Source organism: Fusarium odoratissimum (assembly GCF_000260195.1).
Source record: "Fusarium odoratissimum NRRL 54006 unplaced genomic scaffold supercont1.1, whole genome shotgun sequence".
Lineage (NCBI taxonomy): Eukaryota > Fungi > Ascomycota > Sordariomycetes > Hypocreales > Nectriaceae > Fusarium > Fusarium odoratissimum.
Genome location: NW_022158687.1, coordinates 3649457 through 3670791, shown reverse-complemented (window position 1 = coordinate 3670791; position 21335 = coordinate 3649457). Strand labels below are relative to the sequence as shown.

The 21335-nt window shown below is 51.2% G+C and overlaps 7 protein-coding genes across 13 annotated transcripts; 4 read left to right on the top strand and 3 right to left on the bottom strand.

The window, feature by feature from the left end:
- The first annotated feature begins 1504 nt into the window (after window positions 1–1504).
- On the top strand, window positions 1505–4830 carry FOIG_01287 (uncharacterized protein). Of its 5 annotated transcripts, none has more exons than XM_031198070.1 (3): window positions 1505–1945; window positions 2009–3390; window positions 3447–4828. In XM_031198070.1, the coding sequence occupies exons 2-3, from the start codon at window positions 3140–3142 to the stop codon at window positions 4075–4077; spliced, it is 882 nt and encodes a 293-aa protein (XP_031073837.1). In that variant the 5' UTR covers window positions 1505–1945; window positions 2009–3139; the 3' UTR covers window positions 4078–4828. The 5 variants fall into 5 exon arrangements, with proteins under 5 accessions (XP_031073837.1, XP_031073836.1, XP_031073838.1 ...); XM_031198071.1 differs by having other exon boundaries at window positions 1726–2037; window positions 2095–3390; XM_031198073.1 differs by having other exon boundaries at window positions 1756–2037; window positions 2153–3390.
- FOIG_01286 (uncharacterized protein) lies at window positions 4660–6399 on the bottom strand. Its single transcript, XM_031198068.1, has one exon. It carries the CDS (start codon window positions 5791–5793, stop codon window positions 4957–4959), a length of 837 nt encoding a protein of 278 aa, XP_031073835.1. The 5' UTR covers window positions 5794–6399; the 3' UTR covers window positions 4660–4956.
- Window positions 6400–6707: 308 nt separating this feature from the next.
- Window positions 6708–8887, bottom strand: FOIG_01285 (oxidoreductase; the record flags this gene model as incomplete). Of its 2 annotated transcripts, XM_031198067.1 has the most annotated exons (3): window positions 8543–8887; window positions 8054–8491; window positions 6708–8002 (listed from the first exon to the last, which is right to left on the bottom strand). In XM_031198067.1, exons 1-3 carry the CDS (start codon window positions 8595–8597, stop codon window positions 7320–7322), a joined length of 1176 nt encoding a protein of 391 aa, XP_031073834.1. In that variant the 5' UTR covers window positions 8598–8887. The 2 variants fall into 2 exon arrangements, with proteins under 2 accessions (XP_031073834.1, XP_031073833.1); XM_031198066.1 differs by having other exon boundaries at window positions 7320–8491; window positions 8543–8678.
- A 467-nt stretch (window positions 8888–9354) lies between these two features.
- Window positions 9355–10719, top strand: FOIG_01284 (uncharacterized protein). The gene is made up of 2 exons (XM_031198065.1): window positions 9355–9775; window positions 9828–10719. Exons 1-2 carry the CDS (start codon window positions 9536–9538, stop codon window positions 10488–10490), a joined length of 903 nt encoding a protein of 300 aa, XP_031073832.1. The 5' UTR covers window positions 9355–9535; the 3' UTR covers window positions 10491–10719.
- On the bottom strand, window positions 10400–13532 carry FOIG_01282 (deoxyhypusine synthase). 2 transcript variants are annotated; one of them, XM_031198063.1, is made up of 4 exons: window positions 13024–13532; window positions 12168–12947; window positions 10615–12117; window positions 10428–10540 (listed from the first exon to the last, which is right to left on the bottom strand). In XM_031198063.1, exons 1-3 carry the CDS (start codon window positions 13234–13236, stop codon window positions 12037–12039), a joined length of 1074 nt encoding a protein of 357 aa, XP_031073830.1. In that variant the 5' UTR covers window positions 13237–13532; the 3' UTR covers window positions 10428–10540; window positions 10615–12036. The 2 variants fall into 2 exon arrangements, with proteins under 2 accessions (XP_031073829.1, XP_031073830.1); XM_031198062.1 differs by having other exon boundaries at window positions 10400–12117.
- Window positions 10853–11968, top strand: FOIG_01283 (uncharacterized protein). The gene is made up of 2 exons (XM_031198064.1): window positions 10853–10914; window positions 10976–11968. The coding sequence occupies exons 1-2, from the start codon at window positions 10866–10868 to the stop codon at window positions 11761–11763; spliced, it is 837 nt and encodes a 278-aa protein (XP_031073831.1). The 5' UTR covers window positions 10853–10865; the 3' UTR covers window positions 11764–11968.
- A 39-nt stretch (window positions 13533–13571) lies between the features above and the next one.
- Window positions 13572–21296, top strand: FOIG_01281 (uncharacterized protein). The gene is made up of 3 exons (XM_031198061.1): window positions 13572–14211; window positions 14351–18806; window positions 18855–21296. Coding segments are annotated over exons 1-3 (6675 nt in total). The 5' UTR covers window positions 13572–14209; the 3' UTR covers window positions 21072–21296.
- The last annotated feature ends 39 nt before the right edge of the window (window positions 21297–21335 follow it).

Sequence of the window (21335 nt, the reverse complement as noted above, 5' to 3'; positions counted from 1 at the left end):
CGACTCACATGTGTGCATGGGCTACCATATTGAGCTATGTCGCTGCCATCTTGTTTGACTTTCGGGAGCCCGATATGCGAGAGGACGGGGTTTATGCCGCAACGACTGAATTCAAGACATCCATGCCCAAGATTCAAATTCCAAGACTTGGGCCTCCCTTCACATGCGAGCTTACAACATCAGAGACTTGGACATAAGACATACCCAAACGGGTGGCTTAAAACACAGAGGGCCTCATGTTCTTTAAGGGAACTAAATTTCTGTAGGCGGGTCAGTCTGGCGTATAGTTTTGAATCACTCTGACCGAGACGATGGATCTCTTGGCATCCGTAGTTCGTACCGATGACATTTTATGCAAAGCTTCGTGGCATTTCTTGACATTGAGTGCTAGACATCTGGTATTGGAAGTGCATGCATCTGGCACACCCTAATTAGAGATTTTTTTTTTTTTTTAGTTCTGCGGACATGGAAGACAACATTTGTATGAGACGTATACATGATTATGATGTTGCTGCTGCTCCGATTTTGTTCTTTCCACTGTGGCCACGTGCTATAGTATATCAAGTTGACAGCCACCTTAGAATGAATGAAGGCACTGATACCAATGGTGGACTATGTGCCATTGCTTTCTTTCAATCTATTTTTGCCCCCAAATTTATCAACTGCACCATCTCATGAAAACAATTGAATGAAGGAACTCGATCTTTGTTATTCGAGCCCTTCAAAGTCCAAGTTAAATATTCAATACCCTTGTCAACTCAAAGACGAACAAAGAAAACCGGACCCGGCAACTCCCCCATGCGAAGATCGCAGCAACGTGGACCAGAGGGGAGTCCATGATGAGTTGGTGTAGAGCCAGGGGGGTGTGCAGCCGACGCACCTAGCCTCAAAGCTGGAGACGAAGATTAGACGCCAACACCCCTCTCAGCCAAGGCCAGGCAAGTCAGTCATGACAAAACAGGACCAGCCAGACAAGGCCGCGGCTGTGCAAGGCGATGAGAGACAAGAGCATTGCGGTGTGCGCCGTTATACAGCAGTTCATCCGCGCAGCAAAAGATGGTGTTGAGCTACAACCCCGGTCTCAACTATGACAGGTGCCAGATCGGTTTGGTCATTGCGGATGGTTGTCTCGACAGTGATGCTGAGGCCATAGTGGCATGGAATCGCATGGCATGGCAAACCATGTTATGGCTTCTGTAGTAACAGTGGGTTGGTCGGAAGACAACTTGATTAAGACGGAACTCAGGATAACCTCACTTTGCAGGTTCGTATTGGGCCAGCTCATTGAGCATGATGCGCTCTGCATTGTATTGACTCAACCTGTATTTTCTTTTTCTGCTTCATCCTTTCTCAGTGTCATTTTCATGTTCTCACACTAGGCCCTCCTCGCCTGGGTATCTCTAGGAAAAGATGGAGACATTGGAAGCACAGAACCAACACCCAGCGACTAACACCAACCGCATAGCCAGCAATGCGATGCTTCTCCAACGTTTATCCCCGGCCCGTTGATGTCCTCTGCCTTATTACCAAACGCATCGACTCCACTCACCTTACTTCTTCATCTTCGTCGATAGACACGCCTTTAGAGACCCCTGTCATTGCGATATTGCTGCCGACACCCCTCCCCATGCTCCTCGATGCCTGCTCCTAGACCATCCTGTTCGTTCAAGCTCGTGCTTCTTGATGGGTTTCTTCGTCACATAGGTACATTATAGGCCAGGCTTCCGGTTAAGACACACCATGTTCACCGTTTCGTGGAGATGTAATCAGACCCTGATTTCCTCACTGCATCTTCCTCTCCCCACACCGTTACGTTGTTACTGCGTCGCCTCTTTTCGACCCGACAAGTTCTTTTGGACCTTGAGTCTAATAATATTCTCCGGGCTCAACTTTCTTTTCTTTTTCGATTGTTCCAGAGTCCACTTCTTGGCCTTATTCAGCTTGGGTTCTCATCCACCTCCGGTTCTACTGTCTGGACCTCGGTCAAGACTAACAACAACAAGAATAGGAAGAGAAAGAAGCAAGGCGGTCCGTAACGTGGGTCCATATCCTGCGCATAAGTAACATCTCCTGGAGGTTATACTAAGTCAGTAGGGGCCCAGCGGAAGATCTGACCGAGTTTTCTCTTACTCAAAGTGAAAGACCCTCGAAGATCTTCTTTTTGCCTCCTACCTATTGCCATCTCATCTATTCTCTACTCTCCCCACGGCTTTCGATAACAGCTTCTGAGATAACAAGCCTTACCTTGGCCTCATTTACCTCGATTGGCGCCCCACGACTTGCTCTGCCTCACCATATCATCCTATTTGCATCCATTGGCTGAAGAGAACCCTGGACATCACCAATCACATTGCCATCTGCCCATCAACGCCTTGGAGCCACGCTTTATGATCTGAACAGCCATCACTGTTGCCTCCCGAGACAGTTCTTTCTCCTTTTGCATCTTTGTGGCAACCCGGTACCTGACAGAGCCCAACTGTATCGATACCTAACCCAGCTGCCCACCACTACGCATCAGTCAATACGAGAAGGCCTCCATTACTACACTTCAAGACTTATAGACACTAAGGGCGACATCAACACAAGTGAATTCATTCCCGGAGGTTTCAAGGAGAAAACTAATTACCTCACCTCGATCTCACGAACATAGTTCACGCACCTCCAGCCGACTCAACCATCTGTACAGTGGAAAGAAACATAGGGGTTTCGTGACACCCGATATACAACGCTTTTAAGCAGCACCAGGCTTCTCGGAGCCGCTGAAACAGACATTTCTTCGCCAACACAACCAGAAACAGTCGCCGAGCTGGCCCAACTCAAGAGCGAGTCTCCACTCTGCCTCTTGCGGGCAGAGTTACCGCCATCCATCGTGGGTGTAGAAGACCGTCTCGAGCGGGGGCGTACGCCTCGCTCATATGCTAACGGTCCATACGCGGGAAGACTGGATGGCCAGACTGTCGCGTTAGACTTTGCTGCTCTTCTGAAGGCATCTGGATCTCATGAGGCTCCTGTCTCGCCGCTTCACCAGACCCAGCCTGTTCCAGCTCCCACTTATCAGCCATTTCCTCCCAAGGCATCGCCAGCTCCACCACGGCCTGTTGCGCATGTGGCGCCACCACCGCAGGTAGCTTCGACACAGATGTCTGGAAGACGCGGCATGCACCCCCATGCTACAGATCAGCCACCCGTGAAGAAGCAGAGCAAGTGGTCACCGGAGGAAGATGCCCTTATCATCGAGCTTCGAGGACGCAATATGAAGTGGGAGGATATCTCAAAGCGTCTGCCTGGCCGGAGTGCCATCAGCTGCCGCCTACACTACCAGAACTACCTCGAAAGACGGAGTGAATGGGACGAAGAGCGCAAGAATAAACTGGCCAGACTTTACGAGAGGTAAGGGGGTGGTGTAAGCAATTAGTCTTTTAGGAAACATACTGACAAGACTTCAGGTTCAAACCAGAAATGTGGGCAAAAGTTGCAGAAGAGATGGCAGTGCCCTGGCGAGCAGCAGAGGCCATGCATTGGCAGCTTGGTGAGGCAGATATGGCTAGACGTGCAGGCGTTATCCCTTTCTCTCTAGCTGCAGTCAATGTCGAGGGAAACAACAGTCACAGGAGCTCCCCCTCACGCAGCCACATCCACTCGCAGCCCCAAGTCAGCATGCCTCGCGATCTTGGAGCACCATCGCCTCGAGTTGTGTACAACAGACCTCCACCAATGCCTGCCAGCAGCCGAACTATGGTTCCCCGCCGAGAGTCGATTCCTCCGCCGCCTCCTTTGTCCATGGTTCCAGATCCTGCTGAAGCTCAGTATGTACCAGGGCCAGGTTTGGCCCCGATCCAGAACCAGCCACCACCTCGGACAGCTGGTATGCTTCCTGGGGTTGCTGAACTTACTGGAGGAGTCAGCCCCTATAGTACACCTGCTGCAGTGCCTAACATGGGACCTATAACCGGGGTAGGTCAAGGCCCTCTGTATTCAACACTCGCCGGTTACTCGATGGAATCGGCCGGGTCCAAACGAAGAGCTTCCCCAGATGAATATCCGCACGAGGCGAACCAGCGGCGCCGGATTACATAGCCTGCCATGGTTGAGGCAACTGTACTATATGAGCGCTTGATGAGTGATCCTTGAGTCTTCCAGGACATTTGTCTTGCATCTCGTCTCATAAGGCGACAATTTTTGGGTTATTAAGTGCGGTAAAGAATGTACGACTTATTATGATGGTGTTGAGAACACGGGGTTGCATAACTACACGGACAGGAACAGAACAACATTTTTTAACTTATCGGCAATCTATTGCCTTCGGGTCTGATTGAAGCATACCCAGGAACACAATAGCATATGGGTTTTAACGACGGAACGGAATGGATTGGACAGGATGGAATGTGGACATGACTTAATGTAAAGAAAATCTTGTTGGGGAAACCATTGGTGTGTTTTTTCTTCTCATTTCGGTTCTTTGAATTGTCTTTTTTATTATGTTTATGTTTTTGTATCACAATTTGCATTGACCAGAGGCATCTGCATGGCAATGGATACTGGTTGTTTGAGGACCTAGCAATGGAAGCATCAGAAAGGGTGAGGTCAAGGATGACCTCAGGAAACCGGAGTTGAAAGAGAGACAGTGTTGTTTTGTTGCACAGCGTTTGCATTTTACCTGTTTAGTATCCCTTTTCCCATTGATAGACACATATGGAGATGTGATAGAGAAGATATCGGTGTAGATGGATTGTACAGTTAGCGTTATTACCTTAGTTGAGCAATATCTTGAATATATTACCAGCCTGAAGACGGCCAAGTACTCTTCCATGGTTGGACAAGAGCGAAACATGTAGCGTAAATATCGGTGAACGATTCCTGTCAAGGTTGGTAACCATATGCATAAGGTATCCGAAGCTTTTTTTCGTAACGCCTATAAGATCTTGCCTTGCGCCGCAAGTTACCGTTGATGAGGTCTCACGACGGTCGACTACATACCACCCACCAGTTATCCTTCTCATAGCCGGTCTCTACAACGATGCCCCCAGCCGCCTTGACATCCTCCTCGAGCTCACCCTCCTTGTACAGGTGGTAGTAGCGCTGGAACGTGCCTCCGGGTTCTTGACCCTTTGGCTTCCGCATCACCCACGACACCAGGCGATCCTGGTCACTGCTCGCGTCCCACCCGCGACGGCTTGACGCCTGCTCCAGAGCCCACACGTAGACAAGCACACGGCCGGCTTTGGGAGTTACGAGTGCCAGTAACTCAGCAATGGCGGCTTGTCTTCTCTCGCGTGTCGACATATGGTGCACAACAGCGATGCAGATAACAAAGTCAGCGGCTCCGTTGCGATAAGGAAGCGCGAAGCCATCGGCGACAGCAACATCTACATCAGATACTCTAGGATCATGCTCAACACCGTCTTCCCGCGGCCGTCTCAGCTCAGTCCGGGCGAGCTGGACGAGAGCTGGACTCCGGTCGGAGCCAAGCAGATGTACAGATGGGTTGACACGTAGATACTTGCCGTTGCCGCAGCCCACATCGAGGCCGAGACTACCGGGCGGTTGAGATAGCAAGAAGCTGGCAACCCGAGGCCAGGGCTTATGGCGGGTGGCCGAGAAGTGCGGTGCGATGGCTTCGTAGACTGCGTGAACGTGGGTGGCCTCGTATGTCTCTGGCGCCTCCTCCGCTGCAGATTGTGAGAAGGACTCTGACTCTGTGGGGGCCGATGTCTGGTTGGTTTGTGCCTGAGAGCTGGGTTGCCGGAGTGGCCTGTCCTCTTGATCTCCAGCCGGCGTGGCCGATGTTGCCATGATGAAGACGATGAAAGGTTCCGTGCAGGTTCTTTACAGGGCGCCTTGTGGAGTATAATCTTCCTTGTCTCTCGGATGTATCTGAGATGACCTAGAGAGGGAGGGAGGGGGTGCGAAGTTGTTGCGTCTGAGCGTTGAGAGATGAGGTTATGATTGAGTTGGTTGGTTGTGTTTCTTGTGATGCTAACTAATTTCTTCAATATTCAAGTAGTGAGTGAATGCCCTGGTCTGGGTTGTGTTGGGCTGGGCTCGACTGGGGTAATTAGTGGGTGTGGTCTACGATTATCTACCGTAAGGTACTAGTAGTATTTAGTGGAGTCATGTTTTAGGGCGGCTCCGTCTTCGTCTTGTGGCTTGAAGGAACATGTTCACTCCATTACTACCTTATACAACGGTCGTCAGTCATGAATAATGGCTCATACTAATAAATGTCTCTGATGATTCAAGTAACTTTAGGTACCTGGCTTATTGATTTGCTAGGTTAGTAGTGAGACCAAACCAACCATTGCCCCGTGCGAGTACGGTATATTGGTGGCTGAGTGCCAAGTTGATGATTCTTACACCACAAAATACAATGCAGTCAGTTGGTTCAGTCAAGGATTGAAGTGTTGCGATCAAGATTAAATTACACATGAAAAAAAAAAAAACCCCTCTCTTATATCCCCTGTTAGATTTTGAGGCCCCTTGTCACGAACACCTCGGATCCGCCTCCAGGCCTCAAAGTCAAAGCTTCTTTTCAGGGTAAAGATACCTTGTTCAGACGGTGTCTTTATATCGTGGACCCCACAATCTCATCTCACATTACATCCATCACTCGTCTTCACATCTCATCGCCCCATTCACACGACGCGAATCCTCCGCCACTCGGTCATTAGGAACCAACAAGTCCTTGCCTTGCTTATGGAACACATTTCGGGCATCTTCTGCACCCCCTCCCATGTCAAGTTGGGCATACACGGCTGGGATAATCTTCAACGATTGATAATAAGCCGTTCATGCCAGGGGTTGTGAGCTGTGGGCATGGGTGCTCCCGCTCGCTTGAAAGGTACGCTGCACGTCATCATAAGCTGAGACTCGAGTCTCGAACTTGTGCTTCAGCAGAGAAGCGTGTAAATTGGTGTCTTGGCTTGGATGATCATCCTTGGATTTGCACCAGGGCCAATGCAACATGGGGTGGAATAAATCCGCCAGGCGCCAATTTTCCTCTCTTGCTTTATTCTTTGTCATCCGGTCAAAGCAGAGTCGTCAGGTGTTGGTGATTGCTTTTGAAACCCAAGGGTCTTCCCCTGTCATGTCACTTTTGACACGAACCGTTAATCTCAAGCACCCGCCTATAGCGCCAGGATTGTTGATCTCTGACGATGCATGTAGTACGCATCTTATGCAAGTGGTCAGAGTTCACATGTCACTCGACGCATTGACGCAGGTGCGTGATACAGCTCAATGCTGTGATTATCCCTGCATATCCTCGAACTTTTATTTCATCATGAATTCTAGGATTATGTCCAGCATTACACATCATGTCTTCATTTTTTGCCAGTATTGAGAGGACTGTTGGGATCGAAGACATCAGTGGTGATGAGATCGGGGTAGGACACACCGCCCTGCTTGAGTGCGCTGTCCATGACCTCCATGATGACTATACTCTCTGACCAAGGCATTGAAGCACTCTCCTTCTTGCCATCTTGTAGGCAACGTGCACACTCATCCGCCTCCCAGAACATACCGTGGCCCCAGTTGTTGCGCTTAGGATCTGTAGGAATTGGGCAGTTCACTACTTCCACCTTGCCATTGGCGTCCGACTTGATCACCTTGTACTCGGTCGGCCGGAACGCAGGACCAGTAACCTGAATTTCCCCCTTAGAGCCCTGGATACGGATCGCGGGGCCACCAGTGTAGAGACCATCGACGTCGGTGGCGATGCGCAGTGAGGTAGTCGCAATACCGACAGAGTTGTGCTTAGGGAACTGACAGATGATACTCGTGGACTCGTCGGCACCTGTGCGATACTTGTTGATGGAGGCTACAACCTTTGGAGCCTCCTTTTCGGCCTCGGGCTGAACATGATAGAGAGATTGGAAGACCCAGGTCAAGGAGTAGATGCCGAGGTCGAGCAAAGCACCACCTGCAAGATCAGGATTGACCATGCGGTTGGAATCAGGAAAGTCAAGATCTTGGCTATCAGTATTCTTGTTGAACGAGAGGTCGGCTATAGGAGGAGTCAGCTTTATCGTATACCTTCGACAGGCATTCTTCTTACCGAATGTGCGATAAACAGTACCAATGGCACCAGACTGGATCAACTCGCGAATTTTGATACTGAGAGGGAAGTATCGTGTCCAGACAGCCTCCATAAAGAAGAGGTTCTTGGACTTGGCGACCTCATACAGCTTCTTGGTCTGTGCAGCAGTAACAGTGAGTGCCTTTTCACAGAGAACATTCTTGCCAGCCTCGAGGGCCAGCATAGCATTCTGGAAGTGGTGGCTGTGAGGTGTAGCAACATAGATGATGTCAACGTTTGGGTCGGCGACTAGCTCAGCGTAGGAGCCGTAGACAGCAGCGGATGAGGGGCCATCAATCTTCTTGATAAAATCGCGCGCACGGTCGACGGAGCTGGATGAGGCAACGGCGACAATCTCATGCTGTACATCGTTGACATCGCGAGCGGCAGGATCTGTAAGAATATCCTTGGTGAAGCCTATGATGGGAGTTTAGTGCCTTGTTCATCGTGTTACAGAGCTATACTCACACTCAGCGATGCCACCGGTAGCCAAGATGCCCCATTTAGCAGTGTAGGGAGCCATAATTACAATTGATTGGCGATGAAGTTGATATGTCACGCAAAGGACCAAGATGTTGAAAAGAGGAGGTTAATAAGTATTCTCAAAGTCAACAACTCAAGTGACGTTACATATCTTGATGAGCTCCGACCCCTCAGAGCTATGGCGGGGCAATTGCCAGATCCAATCCAATCCAATTATGTCCATGGCGGTTTGTGGAGAGATGCAGAATTGAATTCACTTGGCACATCCGGAAATACGGCCCGTTGTCCTATACTAGACAGCTTTAGGAACAACTCTGAGCAACAGCTATCTTGTAAGATCGCCGATCAATAGAGCACTGTTCATTTCAACGGCGTGACTCATTGATCGTGAATACTTGCAATTGATACTGTCCATTGATTGTGATTCCTCAACCCCGCGTCGACGTGGGGGTTGAAGACGAGAATATCGACGTTAACTATGAATTGACTTACATGATCTTGTTAAGTCCGGCTAATTTCCACATCAACATATTCTCAATGTTCGTCGAACACGAATCTACTGTACACTTTCTCCAACTGCGTTTGAATAGCCCAGCGTTGTCTCACGCTCAGCTTGAAGTTTATTGGTTTATAAAGGCATCGGCTCAGTTAGACGGCCGCATCCATGGATCTCTCAGCCAAATACTGCATGTCTGTACGCGGGGAACCCTCAATGTTTGCAGTCAATGATTGGCTGCCTAGTCATGTGTTGGCCGTTGAAATTGACGCCATGTACAGGTGGTTTGAGGCTCAACATGGCGTAATTGACCAACATCACCAGCTTAAACTATCTCCAAACTCCACCTCTTCACATTTCAAATACCCGTCTAGCACTGTCTCTCCCAGTTTCTGTGTTCTATCAACACCAACAAACCAATTGAGTACTTATATAGAGTCAACTCCATCTTATCCTCACTTTTCAGTGGTATTTTTTAAAAAATGGCAGCCAAACTAGCCAAAGACCTCACCCTCAAGGGCTCATCCACTGCCATGCCAAAGCTGGTCTATGGCACAGCGTGGAAAAAGGACAGATCAGCAGATCTTGTTTATTTCGCTCTCAAGCACGGCTTTCGTGGAGTCGATACAGCAGGACAACCCAAGCATTACAATGAGAAGGGCGTTGGGGAGGGTGTGCAAAGAGCTATCAAGGAGGGCCTCATTAAACGTGAAGGACTCTTTGTAGGTTCCGTCACCATATACATCAACAAACTAGGCACTGACCTGTCCTCAGCTTCAAACAAAGTTCTCACCTCCAGGGAACCAAGATGAAAATGCACCTTATGATTTTAATGCACCGCTTGTGGATAAGATTCATCAATCTATTCAGTCATCATTGACTTACTTCACCGTTGAAGGCGAGGAACCTTACTTTGACAGCGTGCTTTTGCATAGCCCCCTGCGAACTCTCGAGGAAACTATCACTGCGTGGAAGACTCTGGAGACATACGTGCCTCACAAGATCCGCAACCTAGGCATCTCTAACACGACACTTCCGATCCTTAAAGCACTCAACGATGCTGTCACTGTTAAACCAAGTGTTGTCCAGAACCGCTTCTACTCTGATACCAGCTTCGAGGTAGATCTCAGAGCCTACTGTCGAGAGCAAGGAATTGCTTTCCAGTCATTCTGGACTTTCAGCGCCAACCCCAGGCTCGCTGCTACCAAGCCAGTTAAGATGGTCGCAGAGAAGGCTGGAATTTCCGAGGTAGCTGCGTACTATTCTCTGGTCTTGGGGCTCGAAGGCGTAACGGTTCTGGATGGAACAACGACTGAAAATCACATGAAGGATGATCTTGAAGGTATCGAGAAAGTTGCTACTTGGGCGGAGACGGACGGAACAGCTGAATGGAATTCTGCTTTGAAACAGTTTAAGCAGAGTATCGGGGAAGTCTGAGGGTTTCTCTTAATACGTCTGAATCTTCAGTGGTGCTCAGACGGTTGGTACTGTTGGCGTTAGGGACGTAGAGGCAGACTCGCAGTTTCTGCCAGTGATAGAAAATGGAAGTCGTCAACTTTACCTTTGGTACCAAACGCGTTCTGATTCATTCACATACATTCTTGACCTTCCCTGTCACATCACTTCTCTTACCATCAATAACATAAACTTTTTTCTTCCTCTCACATTTTCTCAAAATCACGAGAGCATTCGCGTTCATCACAACTCGCCTTTCACCGCCTCTTATGATCCCATCAGCTTTCATCGGTCGCAGTGAATATTTGATCTATCCAGGAAACGTCGTGCCCGTGTTTCCAAACACAGCACTATATCATGAGTATTCGTCGAGACGCCGTGCAACGAGACTTCGGTCTCCGGCCTGGTGAGTCTGATGCTTTCTGATGCTGCACCTCGTGATTCCTTCCCTTAACTCTTACTTTTAGGTTCACGGGCTGTGCCTAGACCTCAGTTGTCCATCGAACCCGCAGAAGATGTTGTGACATCGCCCGCCGAGATGAATTCTCCTCCCCACTCGTCTGATGATGCCCGAGAGCCGTATGTGCAAGAAAGTACCCCTCTCACCCCAGTTAAGGACACTTGCGATGACGATCGTTCATCAACTATCTCTCCAACAGTCAATACCAACGGTCTGCTTCCAATCCCGAAAAATCGATCCCCAGAAAGGCGTGGCAGCGACGATTCGCAGAGTGGCAAGGAAAGCCCCGGAAGCCCGAAAACTCCTTCCCTCCCCGCCCATTTCCCGCCTTGCCCTAGGGAGCGACCTACACGCCAAGAGATCGCCCTCTGGCATGAAGGATGTATGGCTGTTCAACGCGATGATGGGACCGTTGATGGCTTCGACGTCGTGGACTGGCTGATGACAAGAAAGGGGGGAGTTCTCAACCCTTGGCCTAGGCTAGACGAAGGGCGGATGGTCGTCGAGAGTATGGGGCGGGAGATTATTGACCTTGATGCGATCCACCGCCAACAGGAGGAAGAAGCAAAGGTTGCCAGGCTCAAAGAAGAGCGTCGACAGAGAAACAAACGACGATATCGACCTCGTGGTCAGATCGAGAAAGAAAAGGCCGAACGACGAGCTGTCCAAGAAGCCCAACAGGCCCAAGATTTAGCTAAGAAGACATCCAGTGCCTATGATTCGGAGCAGGGGCAAGATATGGCCGACACCGACGAGCCTCCAGCAAAAAAGGCTAGAGTTGATATTGAATCCTAGAAACGGCCACGAAGAAACGAAGGCAACTACCTAGGCACATGGGTTTGCATTTACACTCACAAAAGGCGATTTCGGCGTTAGGGTCTTTCCACATTAATAGCAACCAGGGGCCTGATTGTATCTAAATCGGTTGCTTTCATGTCTGCTTTGGAGTTCTTTGGAGCAATACCGGTGTTTTGTCAATTATGTCTTTGCGATGACGGATGATCACATGTTGTCCGCACCTGCAGTACACTTTATTTGACATACTTTTGCGTTCTATTCTTTTGTTTTCTATTTGTCAGACTTTCCAATATCCTTTGCAAATGTGTTTGCCACAATAAAGGGGAAACATGCTGTTGCCTCCATGTATACCTTGTGAATGGTCAGTGACTAGCAGGAGTAGAAGAGACGTGTCGACTTACTTTCACATTATCAGCTCCAATCTTGATTTTGCCCCACGATACAGCCTCATCTGGTCTAGCACCTGCATCGCTGCCATCAAATTCTTGTGCTGTGTTGATGTAAACCGCCGACTCGGCACCATTGCGCATCAAGCATGCATTGGCAATGTGGTGCTTAATGATACCACCACCCAGAATGATCATACCGGCCCGCTTGGCTCGGACAGCAATGGTGTTGATGCGTCGGATATCTTCGACCAGATCGATCTTCAGTTGAAGGGGCGAGGACTTAAAAGTATGGAAATAGAGCATGTCGCCGAGGCTTCCGTCAGTGATGGCAGGGCAGAACACTGGAATATTGTTCTTGTATGCCCAGTAATAGACGGATCGCTCATCATTGATCTCCTTACCTAGACGATGGATCACCTTGGATGGCGTCCAGTTGATCTCTTCCTCAGTGCCTTTACTAGCCTCCTGCTCCTCAAGCATCTTGTCGAGAATGGGGACGACCCAGTCTTCGAAGGCGCAGTAGTTCGCATTAGGAACAACGAGGTTTCCAATGCGGTTGAGGCCCTTGCGGCGGAGTTCGGCTCCAGGGGTACTGAAGGAACCAACATATGTGTCACCAAGGCACTTGATGAAATCCTCTTCGATGCCACCAGCCGTGGTGACGATACATGACACGTGGTTATGCTCGACAAGCCAACGGAGGACACCACGAAGGCCTGATGAGATGAGGTTGGAAGTATATCCCAAGAAAATTGTGGTCTTATCCCCCGTCTCCGGGTCTTTCCATGCACGCTACCAGTTGTTAGCCAAGGTGGTGTACCTTTCAGAGTTTGAAACTCTAGTATAGAGTTTCTGAATCGAAACGCACCATATCATTGATGATCCTCACGGCCTCACACATAGAAGACGCTTGGAAGCCCATGTGACGCATGCCCTCGAAGAGATTCTCCGCAGTGATGGGGCCTTTGAACTTGTTGAAGTCCAACTCCTCGACCTTCTGAGCATCAGCAGGCATCTCCTCGGACTTGACCAAGACGGCCTCTGTGGCCGCCGAAGGCGGAGCATCGGAGTTGGAAGTCATTGTCGTAAATTTCGCGCCCAAGGTGTTGATGTAAGTGGTGAGCCGTATGTTTCGAGTCGTAAATTTGTAGGTAAAATAGTGGACGGACAACACAGAATTCAATGGCCAATCGAAAACTCAGCAAATGTTGAACACAACGCCAGGATGTATAAAAAAAATTAAGAATGAAAAGAGTTTTCCCAATGGCAATGTATCATCTGATTTGCTTTTCTCATTAAAGATACTTACTTATTCTATGATTCGTTAATAACATTGTGACTCTTATCTTCATGATTTCTTCCGTGAGAAAATCACGGCTCCGGGCTCCACATTGAAAAAAACGGCGGGGTCCATCGGGGCTTCAAAAAGTGGGCGTGCATGTATCCCTCCGACTGGCAGATCTATTTGGGGTCTAGCGTCTCACGGCAATTCTGGGTCAAGGCCCCTGGACATTCGCTGAGGAGCCCTTCCATCCACCACTAAGCGCCACACGACAGTGTGTCCATTCCAATTTGCAGGATGGGGTCGCTTAAGCTTAGGCCCCTAGGATCCAAATGCACGCCTGAGGCTTGACTTCGATCCTCAAACCTTCAACCTACATCCAACCATCCCTCTGTCGCAAAAGGTACTGTCGCCTTTGCATATCGACCCTCATTTCATCGCGATTTACTTGTCTCGGACACGGTGCTCGCATATAATAACGCTAATAAGTTCTACGTCTGTTTTGACTTCTTATTTGATACCCCATTCATTCGACGGATTAAGGGTGTTTTTTGGTAACCGAGACGCGACGTCAACGATCTGGGTACGACACGGCGACACAAGACCTGCGAAAGTTTAGTAAATCTCGACGAGTCAATTTCTTCAGTGTTAAACTTACGGAGCTTTACGTGGCGCACGATATTCGGTGTCATAATTTTGACTTTTGCATAACTGGGTGCATGGGCTGCCTATAAATAACCACTTCCTTGGGGCTTCCTGCAGCCTTTGAGAAATGTACGAACAATCGCCCCATCCCATAATCTTCAATTCTAGTCATGCGGCGAAGGAGAGATTCTAAATATCACCGCACGAGTCGGTCCCTACGCCGTTCGCCCTCTGCGGGATTGTCTTCATGCTGACTTCGTCCATCTAGGGCCTCAAGATATTCACGCTATGAACGGTCCAGATCACCCCGTGACCGCTCGCCTGACCGATTTGACCGAACTCCGCAGTACAACGACGGAGACAGACGCCGACCGTCTGACGCCCGAGCAGGTAATGGCGGGTTTCAGCCAGGACGTGACTTTGGTGACCCATTGCGACGCGAACCACCTCGCGGACCAAAAGCCTTGATCGATGCGCCTAGTGGCCCTCGAGGCGGAGGATTTGGAGGAGAGTTTCGTGGTGGTCGTGGGCGAGGGCGCGGTCGTGGATGGTCTTCAAGAGACGACAGCCGAGATCGAGGTCGAGATAGAGACATCGATTTCCGTGACCGGTACCATGATGATCGAAGCCGTGAACGCGACCGGGATCGCGAGCGCGATAGAGAGTGGCGTGAGCCAAGAGATTTCAGATCACGACGCTCACCTATTGGCCGTGCAAGGTCACCAACAAGAGATTTCCGAGACCGCGATGGTCCTTTGGGAGTAGATGCAGATAGATCTCGACGCGGTTCAAGAGATGGAGGACCTCCCTCGGCAGGATCATCTTCTTCCGATCCCCAGTTCGGCATGGCACCCTATCCTCGCGGTGGGGGGTTCCACCGAGGACGAGGTCGTGGGAGGGGTGACTGGTCTTCGGAGCGAGGTCGCGGCAGAGGGCCTTATATGGATGATAGAGGTGATCGCTACCCGCGCAGTCGGTCTCAGGAAGGTCGCTGGGGAAGAGACCGTGATGACAGGGACCGGATGGACCGGATGGATCGCTATGCTGACCCAGATACCCGACGAGACATTCGAGACGATCGCGACCCCCGCGACCGTGAACTGTTCCGAAACAAATTAGAGGCTCGTGCCAATGCCGGACACGACTCGGGACTTTCCAGCAAAGAGGTATCACCGCCTCCTGCCGCGCCTTCTGCATCTGCTTTCGGACCCGTTCCTAATCGAGGATTGAGTGTTGGAGAGGGTTATGTTTCAGCCAGCGCTGCAACAAAAATCCCGCCGACAGCCCCCCGCGCTTTCAATGATCGCCCCCCGTCAGCGGGACACGACCCAACAATGCCGTCAGTCGGTCTCGGTAAAGGCATGATGCATGATGGCCCCTCGATTCCAGTTGGTCCCAGAGCCCAGCAGCCGCCGCCACCAAGGCCTTCTAGCAAGCAGTGGATCAATCCCAATCTAAAGAAGGGGCCTGACTCTCCTAAGTTGATGAGGTCACCAAGCTTTATGCAACAACGACCACCCTTACGCCGCGGTAGTTCCCAGTATGATCATTATCACGATGATGAAAGGCGGCCACGCAGTAGCGATGCGAAGTCGGAACCCCATTACGATAATCGTGCGCGAACTAATTATAGCGCGGAACCTGGAGAAATAACCGTCAAGTCCGAACGGGAGTCTCAATCTGCAAGGGCATCGATGGATAGAGATACACGACCTACTAATGCTTCCAGACGGGATTCTTATCGATCTGGCCCTTCACCTACCATGGAGAACATGCCCAGATTTGGCCAGGAGTCAGAACTACGCGCAAGGGACCCAAGGGAAGCTCCGAAGGAAGCGCCCCGAAGAAAGCGCTCGCAACCAATAATCAGAGCGGTCAGGTTCGAAGTTCCCCCGAAACCAGCACCTGTGGAGCAGAACTCCGAATCTGACGACGATGATGATATGGCCGACTATTTCGACATGGAGATTGGGAAGACCGAGGCTGAACTAAGCAAACTGGAGAAGCCGAAGTTACCAACTCAAGTCATGGCCCGGTTTGCTGCTCTGTCTCACGGCTCAATGGTCAAGATAATCGGAGAAGGGGAGGGACTGCTCAAAATGGTGAAAAAACTACCGGAGGCAGTGAATAAGCGCGTCATTGAAAAGATACATGACCCGACACCTAACGAGCAGGCAAAGAAGGAAGATGTGGAAATGGCCGACGCGGTTGACAGCGCGGACAAAGTTGATTCCGAACCACCAAAGCAACTGCATCAGGAGGTACAGGCCGAGCTGGATCCTGGGCCTGAGCATTCTATTCAAGTCAAGGGTTCTGAGGAGCCTGTTGAAGCTGCCCCCACTCCAGAATCCTCGGCACAAGTTGGTCAGGAGACTACCGAAAGACCTGTCGAACATCCTGCGAAGGCAGCTGGCGAGAAGTTCGATGACAGTTCCCACGAAGAGGCTGCTCCGAATCTTGACAAGACGTCCGATCAAAGTCATGTCGAGAAGTCTGACGAACAACGTATCGAGAACCCCGTCGAGAAACCCGTCGAAGAGTCTATCGGAAAGCCTGCTGAAGAAACGGAAGAGAATCATGCAGAGAAACCTGTACAAAAGGCAGAGAACGAGGATACCGAGATGTTCGTTGCACCTGAACTTGAACCAAAGTCAGGAGATATGGATATCGACGAGCCTCCTGTTGAGACTGATCGAGTCGCACCTGAAAGTCCACCATCTCCTTCCAACAAGAAGGTCATGGATGTGCCTTCCATAGTAAGTGAGACTGCGCCTACAGAGTCATTTGAGCCTCAGAAGACAGAACGAACACCTCTGGGGGCGTGCGAGGATTCTCACAAGGGGAAGTCTGACAAGGACAAGCCAGTTGACATAACTGCAAAGGCGAATGGTGTACAGCCGACACAAACCCTGGTGGAAAAGCCAACCGAAGCCCTCCCTGAGCCTACTCCAGGAAAACCAGATGATGCTGTTTCGGAGAAACCTGCAGAACTTTTTACTGAACCTCGCCCCGAGAATCTAACAGAGAACGCTGAAGCTCTTGGACATAGACAGGTCGCAATTGAAGGTGCTCCTGTTTCTGTGGTGTGCCCGAATGTAGTTTTGCAAACGACGGAAACAGCATCGAAACCGCCTAGTACGCCGTCACAGGTCGACGACGACGAGACTGAGTCTGAAGACGATTCTTTTATGAACCTTGATACCGTTCGACAGTATATGACCACGCCTCCAATCGATAGTCTACCTGACTACAGCTGCATGCCTTGGGACAAAGATAGTGCTTTCTTAAAGACCCTCGACTCCAGCATTACATTGGACGACTTTGTGGTCGAACACCTCGACAAGATGCATCTGGAGAAGTCGGCTGAACAGGACCACGACAGGAAGATCTATAAGGACAACTATGAACGGTACCTAGATTTTACAATGTCGAATGATCCAGCGGCTGTCAAAAGTCGTGGAAAGTTTTCAGTGTCGACAGGCATTGAAATTACAGGCACCGTAACGCCTGAGCCAAAACATGAAGGAAGTGGTCGTGGACGTCGTTTCGCAACCGAAAGAGATTTGGAACGAGTTTTGCAAGCATCAATGCGCGAGGACGAGGAGAGGAAAGAGCGCGAACTTAGAATGCAGCAGGAGAAGTATCGCACTGATAAGGAAGCCATCATTCCGAACATGATTTGGAACCAGGAAGAGAAGGATAATACTAAATACCTCGACAAGAGCGGATTCACGCCTGTTGACCGGTTGGTATCAGCATGGCGGGTTTTGCCTCCAGTTAATAACTTCACTGAGGAAGAAGCCGGCTTGTTTGAGAAGAGATACTTGGAAGCACCTAAGCAATGGGGTCGGGTTGCCGAAGCGATTCCGCATCGTGATTTCGGTTCTTGCATTCAGTATTACTACATGAACAAGAAGGACCTTAATCTGAAGGAGAAACTCAAGAAGCAGCCTAAGAGGCGCAGAAAGGGCAAAGCGAAGCAACGATCTAGTGCATTGGTGTCGGAACTAGGCAACGGAGACGGAGAAACGGAAGAGAACCACGACACGGGAGAAAATGGCGAGAGGCGACGACCACGACGAGCGGCTGCGCCTACATGGGGCTTCGAACAGCCGCCAGTTGACACAGAGAACTCGACACCTAATGCGACACCTGGTAGACGTGGCGGGTCCGCGAAGGTCGACCATCCCGAGAAAGTGGATGGAAGAAAGAGGCGAAGAGGCCCGAAGGAAAAGGAGCCCAAGGCAGCCAAGGCGAACCAGACGTTGGCCGCAGCCCCTGGGCCTGGCAAGGGACGATCGAGGTCAAACTCCAGAGCGCTCAATACCGACGGTCCTTCAACTCCACTTCCAACCGCCGAGTCCCATCGTCTCCCAGGTCAGTTCGAGCAGCACCCTGCTGGTATGCAGCTCCCCTTCTCCGTACAGCAGCAGCAGCAACAACCACAACAACAGCCTATCCAAACCCTCGAACGACAGCAGTCAGTTGCTCCATCCTCCATCTCTGAAGTCATGGCAGCGCCTTCACTTCGGCCTGACCCACCGCCTCAGCCTGCAATGGCTACATTCAACCTAGCCCACCCGCCGTCAGAGCGCAAAGCGCCTACTCAGGCATCTAGCTACTGGAGCGTGTCTGAATCTAATGACTTCCCGCACCTCCTGCGCTCGTTCGGCTCGGATTGGACAGGGATCGCAGCCCATATGGGCTCTAAAACCGCAGTTATGGTAAGTTCTGACTGTCTCTCGTAGGCCCACTACTAATGCGCTCGATAGGTGAAAAATTACTTCGTCCGTCAAAAGGATCAGGGCAAGGCCGAGTGGGAGGTGCTTGTCCAGGATGCTGACAGGAAGAGAGCTATAGGCGACAAGCTGCCCGATCCTCCACAGCCATCAACAGGAGGGCGAGGAAGGAGATATGACAGTTCAGCTGCAGCTTCCCGGCCGTTGGCTGTTGCCCCGGGTATCGATCTGCACGGAGAGACGTCGCAACCCAAGATGGAGCCATCAGTTCAACCCCCTCGTGGTCAACCTTTTGGCATGTATGGCAGCCCCATCGCCCAAGCGCCTGTTACGCAGCAACCTCTTGTCCAACCCCAACAGCAACCCATGCCTATTGGACAGCATTCAACAACCCAGCCAGTAACTCAGACTATGTCACCAGGTCAAAGGCCTTTGAGAGCACCTGTACGGCAATTCGGATTTCCCGATGGCGAGCGCGAGCGAGAGCGTGACCGCGAGCAAAGTGTCCGGGTACCTCTTCCACAGAAGGCTTCCTCTAGACCTCCTGGTTCGGAACCACGGGAGCAGCGGCCTCTGGCTGCCGCGCAGCCTCTACAGCCAGCCCGGAGCGAAGCTATGATTGAACACAATGCTCAAATGGAACGTCAAAAGATGGATATACAGCGGCTCGAACAGGAGCAGCTCGAACTGGCTCGACAGTCAGAAAGACGGGTCAAGCAGGAGCCTGAAGTGACCCCACAGCCGCATCGCTACGAACCGTTTGGGCATCGTCAACAAGGAAGTCTCGGGGGCCAGCCGCTGGCAAGGCCACCGCAAGAGCCTGGACGCCCTCCATCTTATGCTCCTCCTATGCAGCAACAAGTCCCTGTGCAGCCGGTACGAAACCTGATGGGCGAGCAAACCCCTGTTCGATCACCTCAGATGAACACTCCATCCAGCCGCCCCATGTCTGCTCTCCAGCATAGACCGTCATCTGGTTCGATGCACGAACAATATGGCTCGGCAACACCCCAAGCTGGCACTCCAGTTCAACCACCGGCAGCGGCGCCACGTCCAGCAGAGCCTCGTAAGGGAGGTCTCAACATCATGTCCCTGCTTAATGACGATCCTCCTCCACAACCCAAGCGTGTCAGTGATGTGACTAGCACTCCTACCAGACCATCACCTACTCCTCCGCCCCAGGCCATGGGCCGTACGCTCCCAGGGCCAGCACCGCCTTCTCAGATGCGACGGGGCGAGGCAGAGTCATACTCTCCTTACGGTCGAGGAACCCCAGTAATGCCATCCCTCAAGCCAACATATGCGGATTCCCCTCAGCCTCAGCACATGGGCAGTTCGAGGGCATCCATCGGGGTCTCCCTAGAAGCAGCAGCAGAAAGGGACTACTACAGGCAGAATCCTTACCAACCCAGTAGCCACAGCCGAACGAACTCACCACAAAGTGGCCATCGATATGCTCCTCCTGGACCTCCTGGACCCCCCGGGCCTCCTCAGTACCAGAACCAGGGATATCCGACTTCATATGCTGCAGCAGGCCAACCAGCCCATGCCGGATCGCCAGGAGGGCAATACGCGCTTCATCCATCGGCCTCTCGGGCACGAGAAGTACCCCAGGGTGGCCGCGAGGCTTCATGGCCGCCGCCTCAACAACCTCCTTCCAGCATGCAGCAGCCGCCTGGATGGGCATCTCAACAGCCACCAAATGCTCAACCCCCACCGCAGCAGCAACAGCAACAACCCTGGCCTACGCAACATCCCTCGTCCAAGCCTCAAACCCCAGCGCCATCTTGGGCACCATCACAACCACCTTCACAGCCTCCGCCTCAGCAAGCTCACCATATGTCCATGAGAGACGATGGCCGTAATTCTTACTTTGCCAGTGGACCTGGCATGCCGCCGCAGCAGCATCAGATGCAAGGACGCTACCCACCAACAGTGTCGCGTGGCCCAGAGTCAGTGCCACCTCCGCAACCATACTCACGTTATGCTTCTACTCCTGGCCCTGGCCCGCCTCGAGAGATCCCCGGCCGCAGCTACACGCCCATCAGTAGCTATGACTCACGCGGGCCACCCCAGCCTCCGCCAGGAGCACCTGTTTATCCCGGCCATGATCCAAGAGATCCACGAGGAGATCCTCGAGGAGATCCTCGAGGTGACCCAAGGGGAGATCCAAGAGACCCAAGGGACATGATGAGGGGAGGACTGAGACCACATGAGTACGAAAGGCATCCAGATCACTATAGGAGGTAGATCGATATGCGGATGACTTATATTCATACATTGGAAGTCAGACAGGTTTCGTATTCTAGGAGCACTATCATGAGTTTGGCGCAACTGAGGCGATAGGCTATGCAGCATGAGCGGTCTGAGTGTTATGTAAATTATATACCTACACTGTAACTGATTTTATTAATTGGACAAGTGAAGTTGACAATGCAAGCAAACCTGGTATCGTCCCTTCTACTGATTCGTCGCTTTGATGTTTTGTTAAAGTGTGTCGTGAGAGGCTCAAGA